This window comes from Eubalaena glacialis, chromosome 19 (assembly GCF_028564815.1).
Source record: "Eubalaena glacialis isolate mEubGla1 chromosome 19, mEubGla1.1.hap2.+ XY, whole genome shotgun sequence".
NCBI lineage: Eukaryota > Metazoa > Chordata > Mammalia > Artiodactyla > Balaenidae > Eubalaena > Eubalaena glacialis.
Genome location: NC_083734.1, coordinates 48,094,368 through 48,117,730, shown reverse-complemented (window position 1 = coordinate 48,117,730; position 23,363 = coordinate 48,094,368). Strand labels below are relative to the sequence as shown.

General features: G+C 42.9%; 1 protein-coding gene and 1 long non-coding RNA gene across 2 annotated transcripts in view; one reads left to right on the top strand and one right to left on the bottom strand.

Moving 5' to 3' along the window:
- Positions 1–23,363, top strand: part of MARCHF10 (membrane associated ring-CH-type finger 10) — an 89,751-nt gene that overhangs the window by 51,943 nt on the left and 14,445 nt on the right. The window contains exons 5-8 of the mRNA XM_061176096.1: positions 553–696; positions 11,352–12,765; positions 17,815–17,981; positions 20,441–20,550. Coding sequence (XP_061032079.1) covers positions 553–696; positions 11,352–12,765; positions 17,815–17,981; positions 20,441–20,550 — 1,835 coding nt within the window. The remainder of the gene's footprint in view (positions 1–552; positions 697–11,351; positions 12,766–17,814; positions 17,982–20,440; positions 20,551–23,363) is intronic.
- Positions 3,173–23,363, bottom strand: part of LOC133080216 (uncharacterized) — a 29,181-nt gene continuing 8,990 nt past the window's right edge. Inside the window, exons 2-3 of the long non-coding RNA XR_009698435.1 lie at positions 12,519–12,610; positions 3,173–3,502 (exon numbers count right to left, since the gene is read on the bottom strand). This is a non-coding gene — a long non-coding RNA (uncharacterized LOC133080216). The remainder of the gene's footprint in view (positions 3,503–12,518; positions 12,611–23,363) is intronic.

Below are 23,363 nucleotides of genomic sequence, written 5' to 3'. Positions count from 1 at the left end.
CAGTGGTGGGTAGCATATAGGCAAGAGAAAGGGTATATGGTCCCCAGATGCTTGGAACCTTTCTGGAAGGCCAGATTAGCTACTAAACAACAACCTGAAGATATGAATATGCAGGTGTAAAGTAGGCTGTGATTCAAACTTGGATGAACACGTGGGGAGCAGGGCTTATGTGTCCCTAATGTAAAAGGCTCTTGACAGTTTTACCAACAGGCCCATCCCAACATCTAAGAATTGGAAGCTAGAAACTTCTTAGCCAAAGGAAACACCCCCTACAGACTCCACATTGCAGGTGTCAGGGGTGCTCATTAATGGTGATAAAAGCCTTGTGAAGTAGGTACTATTATTCCCATGTCACAGGTGGGGAAACTGAGGCTTCCAGAAGTGATTTGTCCAAGCCCACATGGCTACAAGGTCATAGAACCAGATTTCAAATCCAGCTCTTCCCTGACCTCCTGGGTCTATTCTCTTAAAAGCCTTCCCCACCCTTTGAGCATTCTTTCTACAGAAGATGTTTTCCTGTAAAAATTATTGAAAAGATTTTGCATCTTTCAGCAGCCCAGGCATCGCAGATTTTATCAAGGAAGAGGAGGCCAAACCTGACAGTCAGCCCAGAAATGCAGAGCCCGAGAGCGTCCGGGGACAGAAGCAGACAGAAACTGCAGCTGCCGGGGAAGGCGCCAGCCCTCAGGGGAGTAGGTAAGGACCTGCAGCTCATGCATCTCCGTCCTCAGAGAGACTGACTTGTGCTGTAACCTGGTGCATTCCGTGTGGTTTTTAGACACTTGCGTTTTTATGTGAAGAGCATGTACCTTACAGTGAAACACTTAAAAGGCTTTAAAAGCAAACTATTGGATCCGATTTCCTTCTCCAAGGGAGGCTGGTGGGAAAAGGCAGGGCAGGGAGGAGTTTTAATTTTCTCTGCCATTACTCCATAAGTGAGACTGTGCATGGTTTTGAGTGGGTGCCCGCCGTTAGGATTCTGGAGAGGGTATGTGGGTGGTCGGTGGGAGGTGTTGGGGGACGGGGTCGGGGGGGGTGGAGAGGCAGTCTGCAGCCCGGGGGTGTCTCACCTGGCCACAGTTCCTGCCCACTTCCCAGGAGGGAAGGATAGGGGGGTCTGTGGATGGCAGACGACTCACCTCCCATGGAAATCTTCTCCCCTCTGATCCAAGGCGTCAAGATCTTACCGTGTAAGAAATAACATCGAAGCGAATATATGCTTTATTTCAAAACCCTGGTTGGTGGATACCTCCTCTTTCAATCTTGAGCGTTCATCCCAAGGCCTAAGCCACGCTGCTCCGCTAACCACATTGTCCTCTCCTGCGGTGGCAGAAGGAAAGGAGGAACAGGTCCTAAGGACCCCCCTTGGGATTCAAGGGAAGGGATACTTGGAAGCTCACCTTGCCAAGGACCTGTTCTTCCCCTTGGGGAAGCCACCGAGCATCACACTTCCTCGCCACCCGATGAACAGAAGAGGCTTTATTTAAAAATAAGATATATACTGTGGTGGACACACGCAAATATAGAACATGTATTTGGATGGCTTGAAGTTAGGGGCGATTAGAGCATATGTGAATCTCTAGCGACTAGATGTCCACGGGCCCCCAGTGATCCAATGCCTTCGGTCGGGAAGGGCAGACCTCACTTCTAATTCAGCTCTTCTTCCTCCCAGCGGTGGAGTCTTGGGTGGTCAAGTAGCCATCCTGGGTTACAGTTACCTTGTCTTAAAATAAGGATAATGATATCTACCTCACTGCATTGCTATAATAACTAAAGGAAATAATATTCTGACCAGGACTTGACCATAGTGGGCACTCAACTCCTGTTAGTTTCTCTCCTGCCATCTCCCCAACTGTCCTCAGTGAACTGTAGACTGTTATTTGAAAGGTGAGGTTCCCTATGCATCAGACGTTCCTGGACCCAGGAGGCTCATCTAATCCGCCACCTGCACCCAGAAGACATCTTCCATGATCCTGAGATTTTGTCCCAATTTTCTATTATACCAGGACTCCTTACCTTCCCCCAATTATTCCCTCAGTCGTCTCTCTTTAGTCCTTTTTTTTCACATTCTAAGTGGTTTGCAAAAGTGGGAGTAGGAGCCAGATGTTTGAATTGTACCAGTGAGAGATTCGAAGCAAATGGGACAGAGAGGTAATACATAGAAAGCTCTTACAAATCAATAAGAAAAACACAGATACCTAATAGAAAAGTTGGGGAAGAGGCACAGCAGACAATTTCACAGAAGAAATACAGATGGCTAATAAAATTTGGGGGGAAAAAAAGTTCAAGCTCACTCAGTAGTGAATGTAAACTTACATGAGATAAATTTGGCCTACCTTAGCTAGGCTAAGGTTTTTTCAAATAATGTTCAATACTGGTAGTGAAACTAATAACTAACATTTCCTGGGCACTGACGTGTCAGGTGCTTGCCAAGCCCTTGGCGTGAATTCCTGATGACACAGTTATGGGAGATGCTTTCATAGTCTACCTGTAGGGTAACTTGGTACAAAGTGGAATTTGGCAACATGTGTCAAAGTCTTTAGAAAGCTTGCAATTCCACTCCTGTGAATCTATTCTAAGAAAATAAGATATATAGTCAAGGAGTTACGAGCAAGGATATCTATCCTGGTGTAATTTGTGGCAGCAAAAAAACTTAAAATAATCTATATACCCAACAATAGGAGAAGGGTTATACAAATCATGATATTTTATATAATGTACCCTTGCAGTATAATTATTATCGTGTTCTTCGCAATTAACGGCAGTAGATAATGCTCACAATAAAATATTTAGGGAAAGGAAGCAGGACGTAAAGTTGTATAGACCCAGATATCCCAATTTTGTTTTTTAAGACAATATTTCTAGATAAGAGAGCCCTGGGTTGTAAATTCAAATGTCTTCAGGGAACAGGCAGGTATGGCAGGAGAAATACATGACAAGGGCTGTGGGGCCTGTGGTGAACCAGACATGCTCCCCCTAAAGGCAGGTAACTCAGTGTTCAAACACTGAGCCAGCAGACAAGTGCAGGATGAAAATAGCCCAGGGGTCTTGAGTTTGCAACCCACCTCTGAATTCCAGAACAGTAGCAATGGTCTTCTGAGTTTTGGATATTGGGTAATTTTTATTTCTTCTTCATCCTCTTCTGTGTCTTCCAAATTTCCTACAATGGACATCAACTACTTTTTTAACCAGAGGAAAACAAAAGTCTATGGCTGTCGGAATGGATGAAACTGTTGGTCAAGCACATGCGGAAGTCTAGACCAAAGACATAGTCTTAGGGCAGAGAGATGCTTTTTCTGGTTTCATCTCACTGCACCCACGACATTCGGTTGCACCTAGTCGGACTCCTGGAAACGGCAGGCACTCCAGTCATGGCTGGAGCCCATGCAGGGCCTCAGAGAGGCATTCAGCAGTGTCTGCAGGGCCTGGTCTATGAAGAGCATATCCCTGGTCTACCCAATCGAGTGTTTATTCCCAGGCCTAGAGCTACGAAATCTTCTCCCTATTTGATAGACACAAGAAAAAGGATTAAAATAGCACAAATATAGAATAGCACAGTCTACCACCTTTAGAGGAAACACACACGTGTGTACACACACACACACACACACACACAAACACAAGGGATTGAATTTTTAAAGAGGAAGTCCGTTGTGATGACAAGAAAGGGTGGAGATGCATTCCCAGGGTGTTCCAAGAATCCGCAGGAGCTGCAGGACAGCACTTAGCCTGCGACTTCTCCTGCCCCAGAAGCCAGTGTCACCAAGTGACAGCTCGGTGGCTTCTGTGAAATAAGCTATGGTTCCTGCTGTTTCTAGTTTCTGAGTTTCAGAAGCTGCTCTAGCTGATTCTTTTGCCCGTTAGGGGTCTCCCAAAGCCTGACCTAAACAGGCTCAGGGCAGAGGGGGCTCAGGTGTGTTCAGGGAACAGCCAGAAGATTCAGGTCCCAGCCCTTGTTAGCTAATCTCTGAGGCTCTTCATCACATTCAAAACAAAAAGTAATTCGTCTCTCACTGAATTCTTTCTGTGATGAGACATCAAGAACCTGAGCTTCTTTAAGTCATGAGACCAGGTGTGTGATCTCAGTTAAAGGACTGTGGGTTCAAGTCCCAATCTGGATTTTGGCTGGGTTCAAGTCCCGGCTCGTGGGTTCAAGTCCCAATCTGACTTGCACGGTTTCAGCTGGTGACCATGAAGGGACAGTGATAAGACTACAACAAATTGGGAGGAAATTTTTGCAAAAAAGTGAGACGGACCTTAAGATCTTGGCACTAAATATCGTTGACTCTACCATTGTATAGAAAATTTCATCTCTAGAAGCAAGAGGAACTACAATCCTGTAGCCTGTGGAGCAAAAACCACATTCACAGAAAGACAGACAAGATGAAAAGGCAGAGGGCTATGTACCAGATGAAGGAACAACATAAAACCCCAGAAAAACAACTAAATGAAGTGGAGATAGTCAACCTTCCACAAAAAGAATTCAGAATAATGATACTGAAGATGATCCAGGACCTCAGAAGAAGAATGGAGGCAAAGATTGAGAAGATGCAAGAAATGTTTAACAAAGATCTAGAAGAACTAAAGAACAAACAAACAGAGATGAACAACACAATAACTGAAATGAAAAATACACTAGAAGGAAACAATAGCAGAATAACTGAGGCAGGAGAATGGATAAGTGACCTGGAAGACAGAATAGTGGAATTCACTGCTGCGGAACAGAATAAAGAAAAAAGAAGGGAAAGAAATGAAGACAGCCTAAGAGACCTCTGGGACAACATTAAATGGAACAAAATTCGCATTATAGGGGTCCCAGAAGGAGAAGAGAGAGAGAAAGGACCAGAGAAAATATTTGAAGAGATTATAGTCGAAAACTTCCCTAACATGGGAAAGGAAATAGCCACCCAAGTCCAGGAAGCGCAGCGAGTCCCATACAGGATAAACCCAAGGAGAAACATGCCAAGACACACAGTAATCAAATTGGCAAAAATTAAAGACAAAGAAAAATTATTGAAAGCAGCAAGGGAAAAATGACAAATAACATACAAGGGAACTCCCATAAGGTTAACAGCTGATTTCTCAGCAGAAACTCTACAAGCCAGAAGGGACTGGTATGATATACTTAAAGTGATGAAAGGGAAGAACCTACAACCAAGATTACTCTACCCGGCAAGGATCTCATTCAGATTCGATGGAGAAATCAAAAGCTTTACAGACAAGCAAAAGCTAAGAGAATTCAGCACCACCAAACCAGCTCTACAACAAATGCTAAAGGAACTTCTCTAAGTGGGAAACACAAGAGAAGAAAAGGACCTACAAAAACAAACCCAAAACAATTAAGAAAATGGTCATTGGAACATACATATCGATAATTACCTTAAACATGAATGGATTAAATGCTCCAACCAAAAGACACAACAGGCTTGCTGAATGGATACAAAAACAAGACCCATCTATATGCTGTCTACAAGAGACCCACCTCAGACCTAGGGACACATTCAGACTGAAAGTGAGGGGATGGAAAAAGACATTCCATGCAAATGGAAATCAAGAGAAAGCTGGAGTAGCAATACTCATATCAGATAAAATAGACTTTAAAATAAAGACTATTATAAGAGACAAGGAAGGACACTACATAATGATCAAGGGAACAATCCAAGAAAAAGATATAACAATTATAAATATATATGCACCCAACATAGGAGCATCTCAATACATAAGGCAAATGCTAACAGCTGTAAAAGGGGAAATCGACAGTAACACAATAATAGTGGGGGACCTTAACACCTCACTTACACCAATGGACAGATCATCCAAACAGAAAATTAACAAGGAAACACAAGCTTTAAATGACACAATAGACCAGATAGATTTAACTGATATTTATAGGACATTCCATCCCAAAACAGCAGATTATACTTTCTTCTCAAGTGCGCATGGAACATTCTCCAGGATAGATCACATCTCGGGTCACAAATCAAGCCTCAGTAAATTTAAGAAAATTGAAATCATATCAAGCATCTTTTCTGACCACAACGCTATGAGATTAGAAATCAATTACAGGAAAAAAAACGTATAAAACACAAACACATGGAGGCTAAACAATACGTTACTAAATAACCAAGAGATCACTGAAGAAATCAAAGAGGAAATCAAAAAATACCTAGAGATAAATGACAATGAAAACACAACGATCCAAAACCTATGGGATGCAGCAAAAGCAGTTCTAAGAGGGAAGTTTATAGCTATACAAGCCTACCTCAAGAAACAAGAAAAATCTCAAATAAACAATCTAACCTTACACCTAAAGGAACTAGAGAAAGAAGAACAAACAAAACCCAAAGTTAGCAGAAGGAAAGAAATCATAAAGATCAGAGCAGAAATAAATGAAATAGAAACAAAGAAAACAATAGCAAAGATCAATAAAGCTAAAAGCTGGTTCTTTGAGAAGATAAACAAAATTGATAAACCATTAGCCAGACTCACCAAGAAAAAGAGGGAGAGGACTCAAATCAATAAAATTAGAAATGAAAAAGGAGAAGTTACAACAGACACTGCAGAAATACAAAGCATCCTAAGAGACCACTACAAGCAACTCTATGCCAATAAAATGGACAACCTGGAAGAAATGGACAAATTCTTAGAAAGGTATAATCTTCCAAGACTGAACTAGGAAGAAATAGAAAATATGAACAGACCAATCACAAGTAATGAAATTGAAACTGTGATTAAAAATCTTCCAACAAACAAAAGTCCAGGACCAGATGGCTTCACAGGTGAATTCTATCAAACATTTAGAGAAGAGCTAACACCCATCCTTCTCAAACTCTTCCAAAAAATTGCAGAGGAAGGAACACTCCCAAACTCATTCTATGAGGCCACCATCACCCTGATACCAAAACCAGACAAAGATACTACAAAAAAAAAAAATTACAGACCACTATCACTGATGAATATAGATGCAAAAATCCTCAACAAAATACTAGCAAACAGAATCCAACAACACATTAAAAGGATCATACACCGTGATCAAGTGGGATTTATCCCAGGGATGCAAGGATTCTTCAATATACACAAATCAATCAGTGTGATACACCATATTAACAAATTGAAGAATAAAAACCATATGATCATCTCAATAGATGCAGAAAAAGCTTTTGACAAAATTCAACACCCATTTATGATAAAAACTCTCCAGAGAGTGGGCATAGAGGGAACCTACCTCAACATAATAAAGGCCATATACGACAAACCCACAGCAAACATCATTCTCAATGGTGAAAAACTGAAAGCATTTCCTCTAAGATCAGGAACAAGACAAGGATGTCCACTCTCACCACTATTATTCAACATAGTTTTGGAAGTCCTAGCCACGGCAATCAGAGAAGAAAAAGAAATACAAATTGGAAAAGAAGAAGTAAAACTGTCACTGTTTGCACATGACATGATACTATACATAGAGAATCCTAAAGATGCCATCAGAAAACTACTAGAGCTAATCAATGAATTTGGTAAAGTTGCAGGATACAAAATTAATGCACAGAAATCTCTTGCATTCCTATACACTATGATGAAAAATCTGAAACAGAAATTAAGGAAACACTCCCATTTACCAATGCAACAAAAAGAATTAAATACCTAGGAATAAACCTACCTAGGGAGACAAAAGACCTGTATGCAGAAAACTATAAGACACTGTTGAAAGAAATTAAAGATGATACCAACACATGGAGAGATATATCATGTTTTGGATTGGAAGAATCAATATTATGAAAATGACTATACTACCCAAAGCAATCTACAGATTCAATGCAATCCCTATCATATTACCAGTGGCATTTTTTACAGAACTAAAACAAAAAAATCTTAAAATTTGTATGGAAACACAAAAGACCCCGAATATGCAAAGCAGTCTTGAGGGAAAAAAACAGAGCTGGAGGAATCAGACTCCCTGACTTCAGACTATACTACAAAGCTACAGTAATCAAGACGATATGGTACTGGCACAAAAACAGAAATACAGATCAATGGAACAGGATAGAAAGCCCAGAGATAAACCCACGCACCTATGGTCAACTAATCTATGACAAAGGAGGCAAGGATATACAATGGAGAAAAGACAGTCTTTTCAATAAGTGGTGCTGGGAAAACTGGACAGCTACATGTAAAAGAATGAAATTAGAATACTCCCTAACACCATACACAAAAATAAACTCAAAATGGATTAGAGACCTAAATGTAAGACCAGACACTATAAAACTCTTAGAGGAAAACATAGGAAGAACACTCTTTGATAAAAATCACAGCAAGATCTTTTTGATCCACCTCCTAGAGAAATGGAAATAAAAACAAAAATAAACAAATGGGACCTAATGAAACTTAAAAGCTTTTGCAAAGCAAAGGAAACTAAAAACAAGACGAAAAGACAACCCTCAGAATGGGAGAAAATATTTGCAAATGAATCAATGGACAAAGGATTAATCTTTAAAATATATAAACAGCTCCTGAAGCTCAATATTAAAAAAACAAACAACCCAATCAAAAAATGGGCAGAAGACCTAAATAGACATTTCTCCAAAGAGGACATACAGATGGCCAAGATGCACATGAAAAGCTGCTCAACATCACTAATTATTAGAGAAATGCAATTCAAAACTACAATGAGATATCATCTCACACCGGTCAGATTGGCCATCATCAAAAAATCTACAAACAACAAATGCTGGAGAGGGTGTGGGGAAAAGGGAACCCTCTTGCACTGTTGGTGGGAATGTAAATTGATACAGCCACTATGGAGAACAGTATGGAGGTTCCTTAAAAAACTAAAAATAGAATTACCATATGACTCAGCAATCCCACTACTGGGCATATACCCAGAGAAAACCATAATTCAAAAAGACACATGCACCCCAATGTTCACTGCTGCACTATTTACAGTAGCCAGGTCATGGAAGCAACCTAAATGCCCATCTACAGACGAATGGATAAAGAAGATGTGGTACATATATACAATGGAATATTACTCAGCCATAAAAAGGAACGAAATTGGGTCATTTGTAGAGACATGGATGAATCTAGAGACTGTCATAAAGAGTGAAGTAAGTCAGAAAGAGAAAAACAAATATCATATATTAACGCATATATGTGGAACCTAGAAAAATGGTACAGATGAACCGGTTTGCAGGGCAGAAATAGGGACACAGATGTAGAGAGCAAACGTATGGACACCAAGGGGGGAAAGCAGCGGGGGGTGGGGGGGGTGGTGTGATGAATTGGGAGATTGGGATTGACATGTACACACTGATGTGTATAAAATGGATGACTAATAAGAACCTGCTGTATAAAAAAATAAAATAAAATTAAAAAAAAACAAAAAACAAAAAGTAATTAACCAAAGCCTACACTTTCAAATCCTCCATATCATTTTTTTCTTAAAAAAAAAAAAAAAAATATATATATATATATATAGAGAGAGAGAGAGAGAGAGAGAGAGAGAGAGAATTCAGATTGTCACATAGAAGCATTTGTTCCTTAAAATGCCATCAGCCCAGCCTGGGTGCGCACACAGCTCCAATCCTTTACATCCACAGCCAGATGCCCAGAGCGTCCTAGAATCACTGCTACGTCTCTTACTGGGGTTTATAAAAACCTGGGAGGGGCCTGATAAGAAAACTTAACTGATTTCTAGAAGAGCCGATGAGTAAAGATTCTCACTGCGTCCCTGAGTGTCCCATGCAGTTAACAATAAAAGGAGGCTTATGGAGTATCAGGATGTTGGGGACGCAGACTGCTGCCCCCCTGAGAGGCGCCTCCACTAAAGCGAGTCTGTATTGACTTGGTCTTCGGCTAGGCCAGACGCTTGGAGGATTTGCGTTTCACCTGCCTGAGCTGTTACCACACAGGCCTTGCCGAAGCTGTGGAGTCCTGTCCACTCCACAGGGTGAACTGCTTTGGGAACCGAACGATAAGGATGGCAGCACCTCACCAGATCCTACAGGATAGCAGAGGGGGGAGCAGAGGGGGGTGGCCAATGGCAGGAGGGAACTCAGGAGAGTGGAATCAGAGAAGTAGGTCCAGTGTCCTATCCTCGTTGAGAGGGTAAAAACCCTCAACAGTACACACACTATAAATGAAGTGGATTCTTGTTTTTACAAGGAAATTGTTAGTCCAGTCGGTGTCTTCAGGAGTAATGCAGGGTAGTGGTTACAAACTGTAGCATCAGGCAGATCTGAGTTCAAATGTTCACTCCGTCACTTACTGGAAATAGGATCTTGGGCAACTTATGTGACTTCCTAAGCCTTGGTGCTCTCACTTATGATGTGGTGTGATTGTGGCACCTGTTCCACAGGGTTGAGAGCCTAACTGTGTGCATGTAACACAATTAGCATGGTGCCCTCAATAGCGCTTATGCATTATTTTTATAAGGCAAGTTTTGACCAAACCATTTCACCAATAGACATTCCTACCCCTTTGGGCACTTGACCTCTCTCCTCTTTCTACATCTCCTCATACTTTAGATTCAGGGGGCAACGGAGAGGAATTCTTTCACAGTCAGAGGTTACAAACTGACTAGGGGCTAGTGACAAAGAGGAGATCATGATTTCATCAGAGGGTTATGATTTTTATTTGCACTGAGTAGTAAATGAAACCACGATCATCAATTTAACAGGGCAGCAGCTTCTAAAGCCTTCCTCCCAATCTGCCAGAGTAGACTGTACATTTCTTAATGTTTTGTAAAGCTGTGTGTGAAGCAGGAGTGTCCTGAATGTATGTTGCACAAATTGGGATGAGAAAGCACTAGTGGGTTTTGTAGTAGTCATTCCTGGAGTGTTGGTTTTCCTTCTCAGTAAATACTGGTATGAAAACCATCATTTGAGAGATTTTACCCATCATCAGCCCTGACTGACGTGGGGCTGGACAGTCTTCCCAGAGCTTCTGCAGAAAGGATCTGTATCCTCAGGGTCACTGTGCTGCCCCAGGACCAACCTGAGCTCCACAAGTGTACAAAAGAGAGTTCATAGGGACTTCCCTGGCGGTCCAGTGGTTAAGACTCGGTGCTTCCATTGCAAAGGGCAAGGGTTCGATCCCTGGTCAGGGAACCAAGATCCCACATGCCACATGGCACAGCCAAAAAAAAAAAAAAGAAACAAAAACAAAAGAGAGTTCATATGCGGTAAACTGAAACTAACTCTCCTGTACTCCTTCAGTACCTCCAGTCATTTTAACCATGCCCATTTTCCTCTCCAGGGCTTGTTTGTTGCCTTATGGGACCCTCACCCTTGGTGTTAGAGGTCTCTCATCTGTGAGCACCTACAGTAAAATGATAAGCTTATCTTTTCTCAATACAGATCCAATCGTTCAACAAGAAGGTCCAATGTGGGCAAGTGACACCAAGCTCAAGAGGCCAACTCGAGAGAGAAGAAACTTGGTCCCATCCTCACAGCTAATAACGGTGATGGAGAATACCCCCGAGAGAGCCAAAAAAAGAGACCTGAGCGCTCTCTCCCAGAAGGAACCACACCCAGCCCTATCCCAGGCCTTCCAAGGAACAAACAGTCCTCAAGAGTTGACCGAGTCCTTGGGGCCACCACTCGTAACTACCACCTTGGGAGGGCCAAGAAGAATGATGTTTCGGTTCAGAGATGAAGATTTTTATTCCGTTTTATCCTCAAACTCTGGAGGAGAAAATGATGACACTGAAGAGGAAACCCATGTAGAGGAAGAACTTTTGTTGGCTGGTATGCACCCGTCCCACTCTCCTTCCAATCATAAGAGAAGTAGATTTCTTGGGACATTGGCCACTCGGGCCAAAAATAAAAGTTTTGAAGAAAATCCTGCAAATTGCAGAGCGAATTCTGTAAGAAGAAGTGAGTCCAGTCATGGCTCACTACGAATTAGCAGTGCAATGCAGCTAGTGACAGAGCAGCCTTCCATCTGGCAAGGGATATTCCAAGACCCTGGGAGGCCTGATGAGGGGTCTAAAGAGAAAGACAGCAGTGACAGTGAAAATGAGAAGACCTTTCATTCATGGGACACCAAATCCAAAAGCAGTCTGGAGGATGACCTTAATGCTGAAAATGTATTTCGTGATGGTACTTCTATGGAAGACAGGCCTGGAACCCATGATTATGAAAGAGATTGGCAAGCCCATTTAAGTGACTCTAATAATCCTCTTGGCTGTTTTCTTGCTGGTAGACCAAGAGCTCCAAGATCATCAATGAATTCATCCTATAACACTCCAGGATCATTCGTGCATTCTGCTCTGAGAGACGATACTCCAATAGACCTGTCCACATCATCTACCTTAGCTCCCAGTTCAGACTCGGGGGGAAGCTCCAGGTTTAACGTTCGTCAACCACTGTCCCCCATTAGAAATAGGAATCTATTTGCCAGTGCTGAAAACCACAGTTATTTTCCTGTAAACAGTGTGCATGAATTTGATGTCAGGGGAGCAGAAGATATTACTTTAACAAGCCAATCTCAGGAGGCTCCATTACATACAGAAGATCTCTTACTAAATCCTCAAAGCAGCTTGTCCTTGGTGGAGTCTTCCAGCTCCTCTCCATCAGGAACGAATTTACAAGGCCACTTGCATGTGCCCAGGTCTCTGCAAGAAAATATACCTCTTACTTTCTTTGCAGTGTCTGAGTTCCCAAATCAAAATGACAGTGGGAGCAGAATGGAGGTCCCTGGCGTCACCGATGAAAAGGAAGCCACTAAAACAAAGGCAGACCCTGAGAAACTCAAGAAATTACAAGAAAGGTGAGGAGTTTTCATAATTATATGAATATACGTATATATTTCTAAATTCTATTTCTCTAATGCCAAAATAAGCAGTGCTTTCCTTAAAGGGTCACGGGGATTCTAAGTCAAGGGAGGCCCTTCCTTGACATTTTAATGATTTCTTCTTTCAAGAAAATTGTCTAGTTTGTTGCTTTTAAAATATATGTCTCTACAAAGAAACGTTCGGTTTTTCAGCCCAACTTCTTCAGTATTCCCAAAGTGTTTTTTTCCTTGAATACCATAACTTTAAGAAAGGCAAGCAACTATACTCCAATAAAAAATAAATAAAATTTTTAAAAACAAAGAAAATAAAAGGCAAGTTTGCCAAATATAAGGGTTTTGGGGTTTGCTTTTTTGTTTTTGGCCGCACCTTGCAGCTTATGGTTTCTTAGTTCCCCGACGAGGGATCGAACCCGTGCCCCCTGCAGTGGAAGCACGGAGTCTTAACCACTGAACCGCCAGGGAAGTCCCAAGGGTTTCTGACTTCTACATAGGGCTTCCCTTTCCCCCTAGCAATTAGGAACCAAGATTTTTTTAGAAATGGTTGTTACCTCCCCAGAGAAGGAACCATTCAGCACTTGGAAGTTCACCGGCTCTCCCCCATGAGCTCTGCGCAAATCCAACCAACAGTTCTAGAATTTGAACCTTCCAAACTAAAAGGCCGGTCTCAAACAGTTGCCATAGCTACCTCAGTTCTCTGAAGGGCCACGCTGGGGTGACCACTGCTTCCATTTTATGTGCTGCTTCTCATGCACAAGAAAGAGAGAAATAAGATCTTTTCTGAATTGCTCTTTTCTTTGATCTCTCCTTTCTTGTGAGATGATTTTGGGATATTTCACAACTATGAAATGCAATACTTTTTAAAGCTGTCATTAAACACCATGTCAGGATTTGACCATTTAATTTATGATAGGTGTTACCATGCCCTGATATTGGCTTACTGATCTGGAAAGTGATTCTTTGAATGCGAGCCCTTTTTTTGTGTTAGTATGGCTCACTGGGTCATTAATTATCCCATTGATATTCATCTGTAAGTGGGAAAATTCCATGGCAATGAATTTGAATGCAAAAAGGAGGAAAAGATACGACTTAGAATGCTCACACACTCCTGTCTATCATCCGACTGCAGGAATGAAGTAATTTCCTTGTTAGCAGCATCTTTTTTTTTTCCGTATCAAACAAACTACCAAAAGACTGACCCAGGGTTAAGGGCCAAAAGGTCTCAGCACCCATCCATCCTCACCTACTCAAAAATACTCTTCAAACCCACTTGGCAGGGGTCTGGACTTCCACTATCCCAAAGCAATGTCTTTGGGCTAAAAATGACTTCTTTTAAAAATGCACCCACTTCTAGGCGTAGTAATGCATTAAACAGCTACTATTTGTGTACTTTGTTTTTCAGATACTCTCTTTTTTCTGTATACAATAAACCTTATGCTTTTCTTATTATTTCAAAAATATTCATTTTAGGAAATATTAAAAATATAAACTTAAAAGAAAAATCACCAATAACCTTATAATCCAGAGAAAAGCACTGTGAAAAACTCTTTCCAGTCTTTTATCTTTGCATACAAATGCAATTTTTAGTAAACATTGGTTCATATTTTATAATATGCCTTACTTTAAGATTTCAAGCCCATTTCTCAATGCCACTTATACTCTTTAAAATTTTCGCTTGATTAGTTAGCTTGATACATACAAATAAGCATATAACATACGCACACTCTAGAGAATTAGAAGCAGAACAAAACCCGGGCATCCCTGTGCCTACCTTCCAGCGAACAGAACATCACTGGAGCTTGGGAACCCCTCACTCACCCTATCTCCTCATCTCCCTCCTTCATCTCCTCCCTCCCAACCCCCTAAACCCTCTGGAAATCATTTTTGCATTGCAATTATCATTCCTTTGCTTTTTAGTTTCTTGTTGTTGGAAGTTTTTTTGCTTTATGGCTTCACCATATGAGCATATGTATTCCTAAACAACACATTGTATATATTTTTGAATTCTGTAGAAATGTTACTATTATTTTTGAACTCCCTAGAAATGGAATATCTGTTCTTCTGTGACTTGCTTTTTCCCCTTACATCGTTAGCCAGATGCATCCTGGTTGATATTTTTGGGCTTTAATGCATTTGCTTTCACCACTACAGACAATTTCGCCATCCTCCTGTCGATGGACATTTGGGTTCTTTACTCTTTTCTGTACACAGTGCTGCATGAACATTCTTGTAAATGTCTCCTGGTGCACATGGGAAGAGTTCTCTGGGATATTTATGCAGAAGTCAACTTGCTGGCCTGGCGGGTACCACAGCTTCCACCATACAAGTAATGCCAATGTATTGTCTCAACAGTGATGTATACTGTTGTCCATCCTTGTCAGCACTTGTACTGATTGGCTTTACAAATTGTCACCAGTTGCATGGGAGTAAAGTGATACCGTGGCTTTAATTTACATTTTCATGACTGTTAATAAGGTTGTGTTCTGTTGGCTTTTTAAAAATTTTTTTTGGCCACGTTGTGTGGCATGCGGGATCTTAGTTCCCTGATCAGGGATCGAAACTGTGTCCCCTGCATTGGGAGCAGGGAGTCTTAACCACTGGACCACAAGGGAAGTCCCTGTTGGCTCTTTTAAATGTTAAACAACCATTTCTATTTCTTCTTCTACAAAATGCTTATCTATGTCTTCTGCCCATTTTTCTTTTAGAATATTTTTCTTTTATTTTAAAAATCCTTTATATAGTCTGGCTATTAATCTGATTCTTTGACAGTTATGTGTTGGAAATATCTTTTCTCAATTTGTAGTTTGTCTCTCCTCTTTCTTGATGTTTTTTAACGAAAATATATTCTTAATTTTAATGTAGCCAACTGTATCCATCTTCTTTACGGATTGTGATTTGTATCTTGTTGTCTTGATTAAGAAATCCTTCGCTAACCTGGGGTCATTATGACATTCTTCCTATTTTCTTCCAAAATCTCTACAGTTTTCCTGTGCATGCTTAGGACTTCATGTGAAATGAATTTTGGACTTAAGTGTGATGTTTAATATGTGGTGTGAGGTATGCATTGTGAATACCAAGTTGTCCCAGGATCTTTCCCCTGCAGAGCCACATCTGTCATATAATGTAACTATAAATGTATAAGTCTGTCTCAGGGCTCTCTGTTCTGTCCGTTGTTTTTTTGTTTTTTTTTGTCTTTCCCTAAGGCACACCATCTCAATGACTGAAGCTTTATAAGTTTATAAGTGCAAAAGCCTCCCTCCCCACTTTGTTCCTTAAGAGTCCTTGACTATATACATTTAAAAAATCAGCTTTTTGGGATGTTCATTGGAATTGCATTGAATCTATAGATTATTTGGGGGAGAAGTGACATCTTGGAGACAATGAGTCTTTCTTTGATAAACATGGCATATCTCTTCTTTTGTTTGTGCCCACCATGAGATAGTATAATTCTGTTCCTTTTCATTGAACTTCCCTTTCTTGGGGAGAAAACTCTTCTAAGACACTGAGCATACACTCCTATATCCAGAGTAATGTCCATTTCTTCTTCTCCTTTGATTTTAGTCTCTAGCCAGTTTTGCTTTCCTTGACCAGAGAGTCCGTAGGCCCATGAGGAGTCTGAACAACAAAAAATTAGCCTTAGGGACTTCTCTGGTGGCGCAGTGGTTAAGAATCCGCCTGCCAATGCAGGGGACACGGGTTCGAGCCCTAGTCCGGGAAGATCCCACATGCTGCGGAGCAACTAAGCCTGTGAGCCACAACTACTGAGCCCTCGTGCCACAACTACTGACGCCCGCGCGCCTAAAGCCCGTGCTCTGCAACAAAGAGAAGCCACCGCAATGAGAAGCCCGTGCACCGCAACGAAGAGTAGCCCCCACTCGCTCCAACTAGAGAAAGCCAGCACTCAGCAACGACCCAACACAGCCAAAAATAAATAAATAAATAAATAATTTAAAAAAAAAAAATTAGCCTTAGATTCCTCAAAAGCCTCCCTACAGAAGCATCAACCAGCTATTCTTGACTCACCATTTATGAGACACAAATATGTTTGCTTACATTTTCATTAATTCCATCTTCACCACATTCCAGCAGCTTATATTCTGGAATGTTGGCATAATTTATTGGCAAGGGTTGAGTTACTGGTGAGTTCACATCCAAGTTCACTGGTTTATCACTCATCCCAACCAACATCTACTGAGTGGTCTCCACATGCCAATCCTTTACCAGACTCCAGATGCACTTTGTCTGCACAGCAGGTTCACCCTCATCACCCCCTCCAGGCTGCCCCATGACCCTGTAAGTGGGTAGCCGCAGTCGGATTATCATGGCTTTACACGTGAGGAAACAGAGACCTGGGAAGCTCAAGCACCTTGTCCAAAGTCATCAAACTCACAAGTTTTAGAAGCAAACCTCAAAGCCAGGCCCTGGCGGGTGCGGGGAGAAGAGCTCCTAGCCTCTGGCTCAGTTTCCCTCTGGAGCTCTTTCCCAACCTTCGGATGTGTGATAGGAGCGCTGGTGCTCCTGGTTAGCTCACACGGATCAATAACTGCAAAGGAGCCTGACTTAAGAATCCGTGAACCTAGGGAATTCCCTGATGGTCCAGTGGTTTAGACTCCGCGCTTCCACTACAGCGGGGGCGGGCTTCGATCCCTGGGGAGGGAATTAAGCTCCCACATGTTGCGGGGTGTGGCCTAAAAAAAAAAGGAAATTTAAAAAAAAATGAAAAATACCTCTACCACCTGCCTGCTGCGGCCTAAAAAAAACAGAAAGAAAAAAAAAAGAATCCCTGACCCTGTTATCAGTAACCATCATACCGGGAAGAATCTTCAGCAGGGTCAGAGGGAGCAGTGAGCTAGCCCCCAGGAAGGCATGGGGGCGGGGCGGGGGCGGGGGCGGGGGCGGGGCGGGGGGCGGGGCGGGGGTGTGATGGCTCCCTTTTCCTCCCCGCCCCACCCCACGCTCTGGGAACTGGTATTTGTGGAAACTGCAAACGTATAGACTCCTGGTGACGAGGGCTTGTTTTCCACTTAGTCTCCTGGAGGAGGACTCCGAGGAGGAGGGAGACTTGTGTCGCATCTGTCAGATAGCTGGGGGTTCCCCCGCCAGTCCCCTCGTGGAGCCGTGCGGCTGCGTGGGAAGCCTGCGGTTTGTCCATCCGGAGTGCCTGAAAAAATGGCTGAAAGTGAAAATAACATCAGGTAGGCGGGAAAGGCGGAACGACACACGTGCCGCGTACTTACCACGAGGCGCCGCCCTGTGGGACGCGCAGCCTTGACAACAGCTCACGTCAGCAGTCGCTCGGGGGGAACGGGGCTCTTGCTCACGGCCCCCGACGGACAGGGGCAGGACTAAGCTGCCTTCAAATTATGGGAGGGAAATGAGTTTTGTTTTGTTTTGTTTTCAAGGCTCAGGGAAGAATCCTGGAACGTGCTGTCGAATTTTACCCCTGCTCGAGGCCTGAGCAGAGATGCTAAGATTGCCTCCCAGGAGGAAGGAAACTAGAACTGGGTCTATGGCTGGGTCTCAGCAAGCACACAGCGGCCACCACGGCAGCTGGTAGACAGACCAGTTCTGCTTCCTTTTACTTGGGGGGAGGGGGTGGGGTAGAGCCTAGAAGCTGAGCCAAGCTGCCCTTTTGCAGCAAGGAAAAGAGCACTGATCTGATTTTTCTACCGCCATATTAGATAAAGAGATTCCCATTGTGCTCATTTTGTCAGCTCTGTCTTTAACAGATCTTGTAACTGGGTGTGAAACCCCGTTCTCAACTCCCGAGGGAGGTTATAACCTAAATATAGCCATGTCAGTAGGTCGGCTATAGTTTTCTTGGCAGAGAACAGGAGGTTTCTTCAAAACATTTAGGAACAAGAGCAACTTGAATAACAACAACAACAAAAATAGGACGCCAATGCAAAGAACACTTCGCTTCAGAAAGACCTAAGGCTTTTAGACTCCCCTCTCTGAAAACTTTTTACCCCAGAGCCAGATGCTGTTTCTCTCCTCCTCCATGCTCTCCTCCTTGGTTATCATTGTGCCAGACAGCCCAGGAGACCTAGAACTTGACCCTGTCCCCGTGGCGTGTCGCCACGCCCCCTCACCAAGCACAGCACACCATTTAATCAGGCAATGAACCCGCAGGATGATCCGGTTAACTGTCTCCTCCCTGAGGCCCTTTCTCCACGTCTGCAGGAGAAATGTAGGAGCGACCACTGCCCGAGTTACTTAAATGCATCTCCACACAGTGAGCAGGGTACCCAGCCCTTCAGAGAGCGAAGAACAAGTGGATCTCAGCCACTAATGACTATGCTGTGCAATGCTTTATCTTACGAGAAATTTGGGCTAATTAAACATCTAGCACAGAAAAAATTACTCATGAGATGTGTGATGAAAGTACTGCTAAATGCTGGTAAATGCTAATGCTGGTCTGGGTGTAATCGGCAGGATTAGATTGGAGGACACATGGGACCCTCCGTAGCCTTAAGTATTATAGAATGATGCTTTAAAAAAAAAAATTCAAGTCAACAAAATGCAGATAAGGGATCACTGTTCATCCTTGTCTTTTGAAATTCTCTGTTATTTACTACCTCTTTGTATCTCCAGTGGGGAAAAATAGAACTGGGGTATAAAACTGCACAAACCCTATCTTTACCAAATAAATTCAGGTAACAGATTAGTCCTCTGTTTTCTTTTCTTTTTTTCTTTTTTTTTTTTTTTGGCCGCACCTGTTGGCTTGTGGAATCTTAATCTTAGTTCCCAACCAGGGATCGAACCTGGGGCCCCCTGCAGTGGAAGTGCAGAGTCCTAACCACTGGGCCGCCAAGGAATTCCCAGTCCTCTGTTTTCTAATGCATAAAATAAACACTAGTACATCATTAGCCAAAATGCAGCACCTACACCAGGGGGAAAGGGCATATGGCAACACGCTTGCTTAGACATAACAGCCATAGATCTGCATCTTCCACTTTTGCATTGGGGAATAGGATAAGCGGAGGAAAAAGTGCTGATCTAGAATTCACATTAAAAAAACGCAACAAACCAGCAACAAAGAAAGCCTTCTCCTGTTTCTTTTTCCAAATGAGGCTGAACTCAGGCTCAAGCGCTGGCCCCAGATACTGCCATACCAGTGCCCACACATGGCCCCGGGGTCCCTTCACTCTTCTCAGGCGGCAAGTCACCTGGGCAGGAGTAAAGACAGATTTTTAAGCCACAGATCGAGGATAGCTTCTGCCACCAATTTGGTCCTTACTAATTTATTTGCTTGGACCAGTGTTAGATCTGCCAGGAAAAACAACAGTAACATAGACCCAATATTCACTCTTCTGGCAAACACTTGTGTTACCGACTCTCAGCCTCCATGTAGTAGTTCTAAATTTATGAACCAATATGTTTATATTTAAACAGAAAGCAAGACCTGTTATTTAAAACAGGTGAAATTCCTGGGAATTTCACTCACAGGAAGCTTGCATAATAATGAAAATGATGACAAAGGAAATTTTTTGGATCTCAGGTTCAAGGTCATTTTCTACCTTGAACCTGAAGAAAACTGACTGACTTTAAAAAAGAAGGCCACTGAAACTCAGAATTCCTAACACACACACAAATTCTCTCACAAAATGTCAACACCAAAAGGGTTACGTGTAACAAAATTCTTTAATTTAAGGAGCAGATCTTGGCACCGTGAAGACCTGTGAGATGTGTAAACAAAGCCTGCTGGTCGACCTGGATGATTTTAATGTGACTGAGTTCTACCAGAAGCACCAGCAGTCCCGGGTAAGAGCTGCTCACACCCGCTCTGGGTCCATAGGCTAGAGTCGGGTAGAGGTACAAGGCAGGAAGAAACTCTTTCCCTGATACAAGGAACGTAGAAGCCCTGTGCAGGGGGTGAGTCTGGGAGTCTCCTAATTTAACTCGCTTCTCTGAGAAGGTCTGTTACTAAATTGGACCACTGGAGGGTTGGAAGACTTGGTTGCCCTGGGCTGAGGTCCCACTGCTGTCAGGGACAAAGTAGGAAGCTACAGTAGCTGACTGGACACACAGAAATAGGAATAGTCTGGCAAGCTTCATGCCCAAATTTGCTGAAATAATTTAATAACAAGAGTCTTGTTAGGAGTCTTAGGGTCTTGGAGGAAATAGTCTCCAATTTATATATCAAGTAACTCTGGGGTAATAAGGAACTGCTTTGCTCAAGGTTTAAAAACATGTAGTAAGCACCTACTGCGTGCTTTTTTTTTTTTTTTTGGCTGTGCTGCTCGGCTTGTGAGATCTTAGTTCCCCGACCAGGGATTGAACTCGGGTCCTTAGCAGTGAAAGCACCGAGTCCTCACGATTGGACCAGCAGGGAATTCCCCCACTGTGTGCTTTTTAACACCTCGTGAATTAATTCTCCTGGGGCATTTGGATTGAAGTTCTAATACTGTGAAAGAGTTAACCTTAGGTGGGAAGGTGATTTATGCCCAGGATAATAGTTCACTGCCCAATTCTCAGGCAAACAATCTTCTATTTAGAACTGTACTGCCCAATATAGAAGCCACAAGCCACAGGTAGCTCACCAACAAGTGGTTACTTCCAGTTGAGATGTGCTGTGTTATACACCAAATTTCAAAGGCTCAGTATAAAAAAAAAAAAAGAGAGTAAAATATCACATCAATAATTTTATATTAATTATGTGTTGAAATGATAACATTTAAAATATATTGGGTTAAATAAAATATATTATTGAAATTAATTTCACCAGTTCCTTTTTACTACTTTAATGTGGCTCCTAGAAATTTTCAGGTTGCATATATGGCTTGCATTGGTGGCTCAGATTGTATTTCTACTGGGTGGTGCTGATCTGGAAGATGCCTTGCACATAAGCAGTCAATAGATATTTATCAAATGAAAAGAGCCCATCATTACCATTAAAATTCAAAACTGACCTCCCTCATCACACAATTAGGAAAAACATGATTAATAATCACGACTGTAAAGCACATAATTTAAAAACTATAAAATCATTGTTAGCAACTAAAATGTCACTTCAGAGGAGTCACTTTGGCTTTCAGATCATTAGCCTGTCTGTATCCAGACCTTTTTTTGCAAAAAGCACAGCTGAGTCAAAATGGTGCCCGTGAGTGTGGGCAATCCTGTAGTTACCTTTTTAAAATCCTAAGGTTGCTAGACAAGAAAGGAAGAAAGGATGAAAGGCAGGAAGGGAGGAAGGAAGGAAAGGAAGGAAGGAAAGGGAGGGAAGGAGAGAGAGAGAGAGAAAGAAGGGAAGGAGGGAAGGAAGAAAAGAACGGAGATTTGAGCAGCACGGCCAAGAAGTGTGATATAATGGACAGCCTTGAAGATTGGGCGTCAGGAAGTTGAGGGGAGGGACGTGGAGAGAAAGGAAGAAAAAAGTAGTTTCCTGAGAAAACAATTCAGTATTTTGAGTCCCTACATTTTGAGGCCTGAGGGTCTCAAATCACTCAGTCGTAACCCCCAGGCACTGAGATCTGAGATGAGAAACAGAAGCGGCTCACATTCTTGGACCCTGAGGATGCCGCAGTCAAACAATTGAAAGGAACCAGGCCCTCTGAGTGCCTGAGGTCAGGGTGCCAGCTAGATGCAGACAGCTTCTCTGAGGTCACTTCGAAGAATAGATTATTTCTGGGAGTGGAGCCTGCAGGACTTCCCGGGAAGGACAAGACCAGGCAAGGCCGGGTTACCCGAACCCCACCAGAATATTCTGCAGGCATCACCACCTCCGTGCAGCCCAGGGGAAAGCCTCGTCTAGTAAAGACCCCTGTTGGTCCCAAGCATTTTCACCTCGTTCTCCCTCTGCGAAGCTGCTGCCGCCACCACATACTGCTGGCTCACCAGTGGCACTTGTAGAACTGGCTCTCTAACAGCAGCTTTTTCCAGTTACACAAAAATGTGTGCATGCATGTAGCCCGAGGCAGCCCACCCTGCCAAAAAGCATACCAACTTTGACTAAGATGTGAACCTAAATCCTATTCCCTTCCCCAGAGTGGCCCTGTGACCTTGGGGAAACTACACCAACTCTGGATATCTCAGTTCTCTCATCTGTAGGAAGTGGGAGATGATAATTCCTACCCCGAAGGATTGGCTGTAGGAAAAGACCCCAGTACATCACCTAAGACAGTGCCTGAGCAGAGAAGACTCTTGGTGAATGAGAACCGTCATATTACAGCCCCAGAGATGCCTGACCTCTTTGGACTCAAGGGAGAAAGCTAAGTGTACCAGGACCAAGCCAGAATCCATCACGGAACAAAGCCAACTGGCCCCCACAGGGGTCATACCTGTAACCTCGGCCTCACTGCATCCTACCAGCTGAGAGAATGGGCTATGAGCACATTCTAAAAAGAACCGTGAAAGTAATCGTGTCCGCCAGGGTCTGGGCAGGAAAGAGATGGTGGCACATGCACAAGCGGCGAGTGATGAGAGCTGAATGAAGGGCCAAAACGTGGATAGTAAAAGAGCAACAAGGAATGATTAGGCACTCTGGGACTGGCAATTGACCACTCCTAGGCCTGGAGTGACAAGGGGAGGGGGCAGTTATCAGGATCAGGAGGGCTGTGGCTACAGGAGAGAGTCAC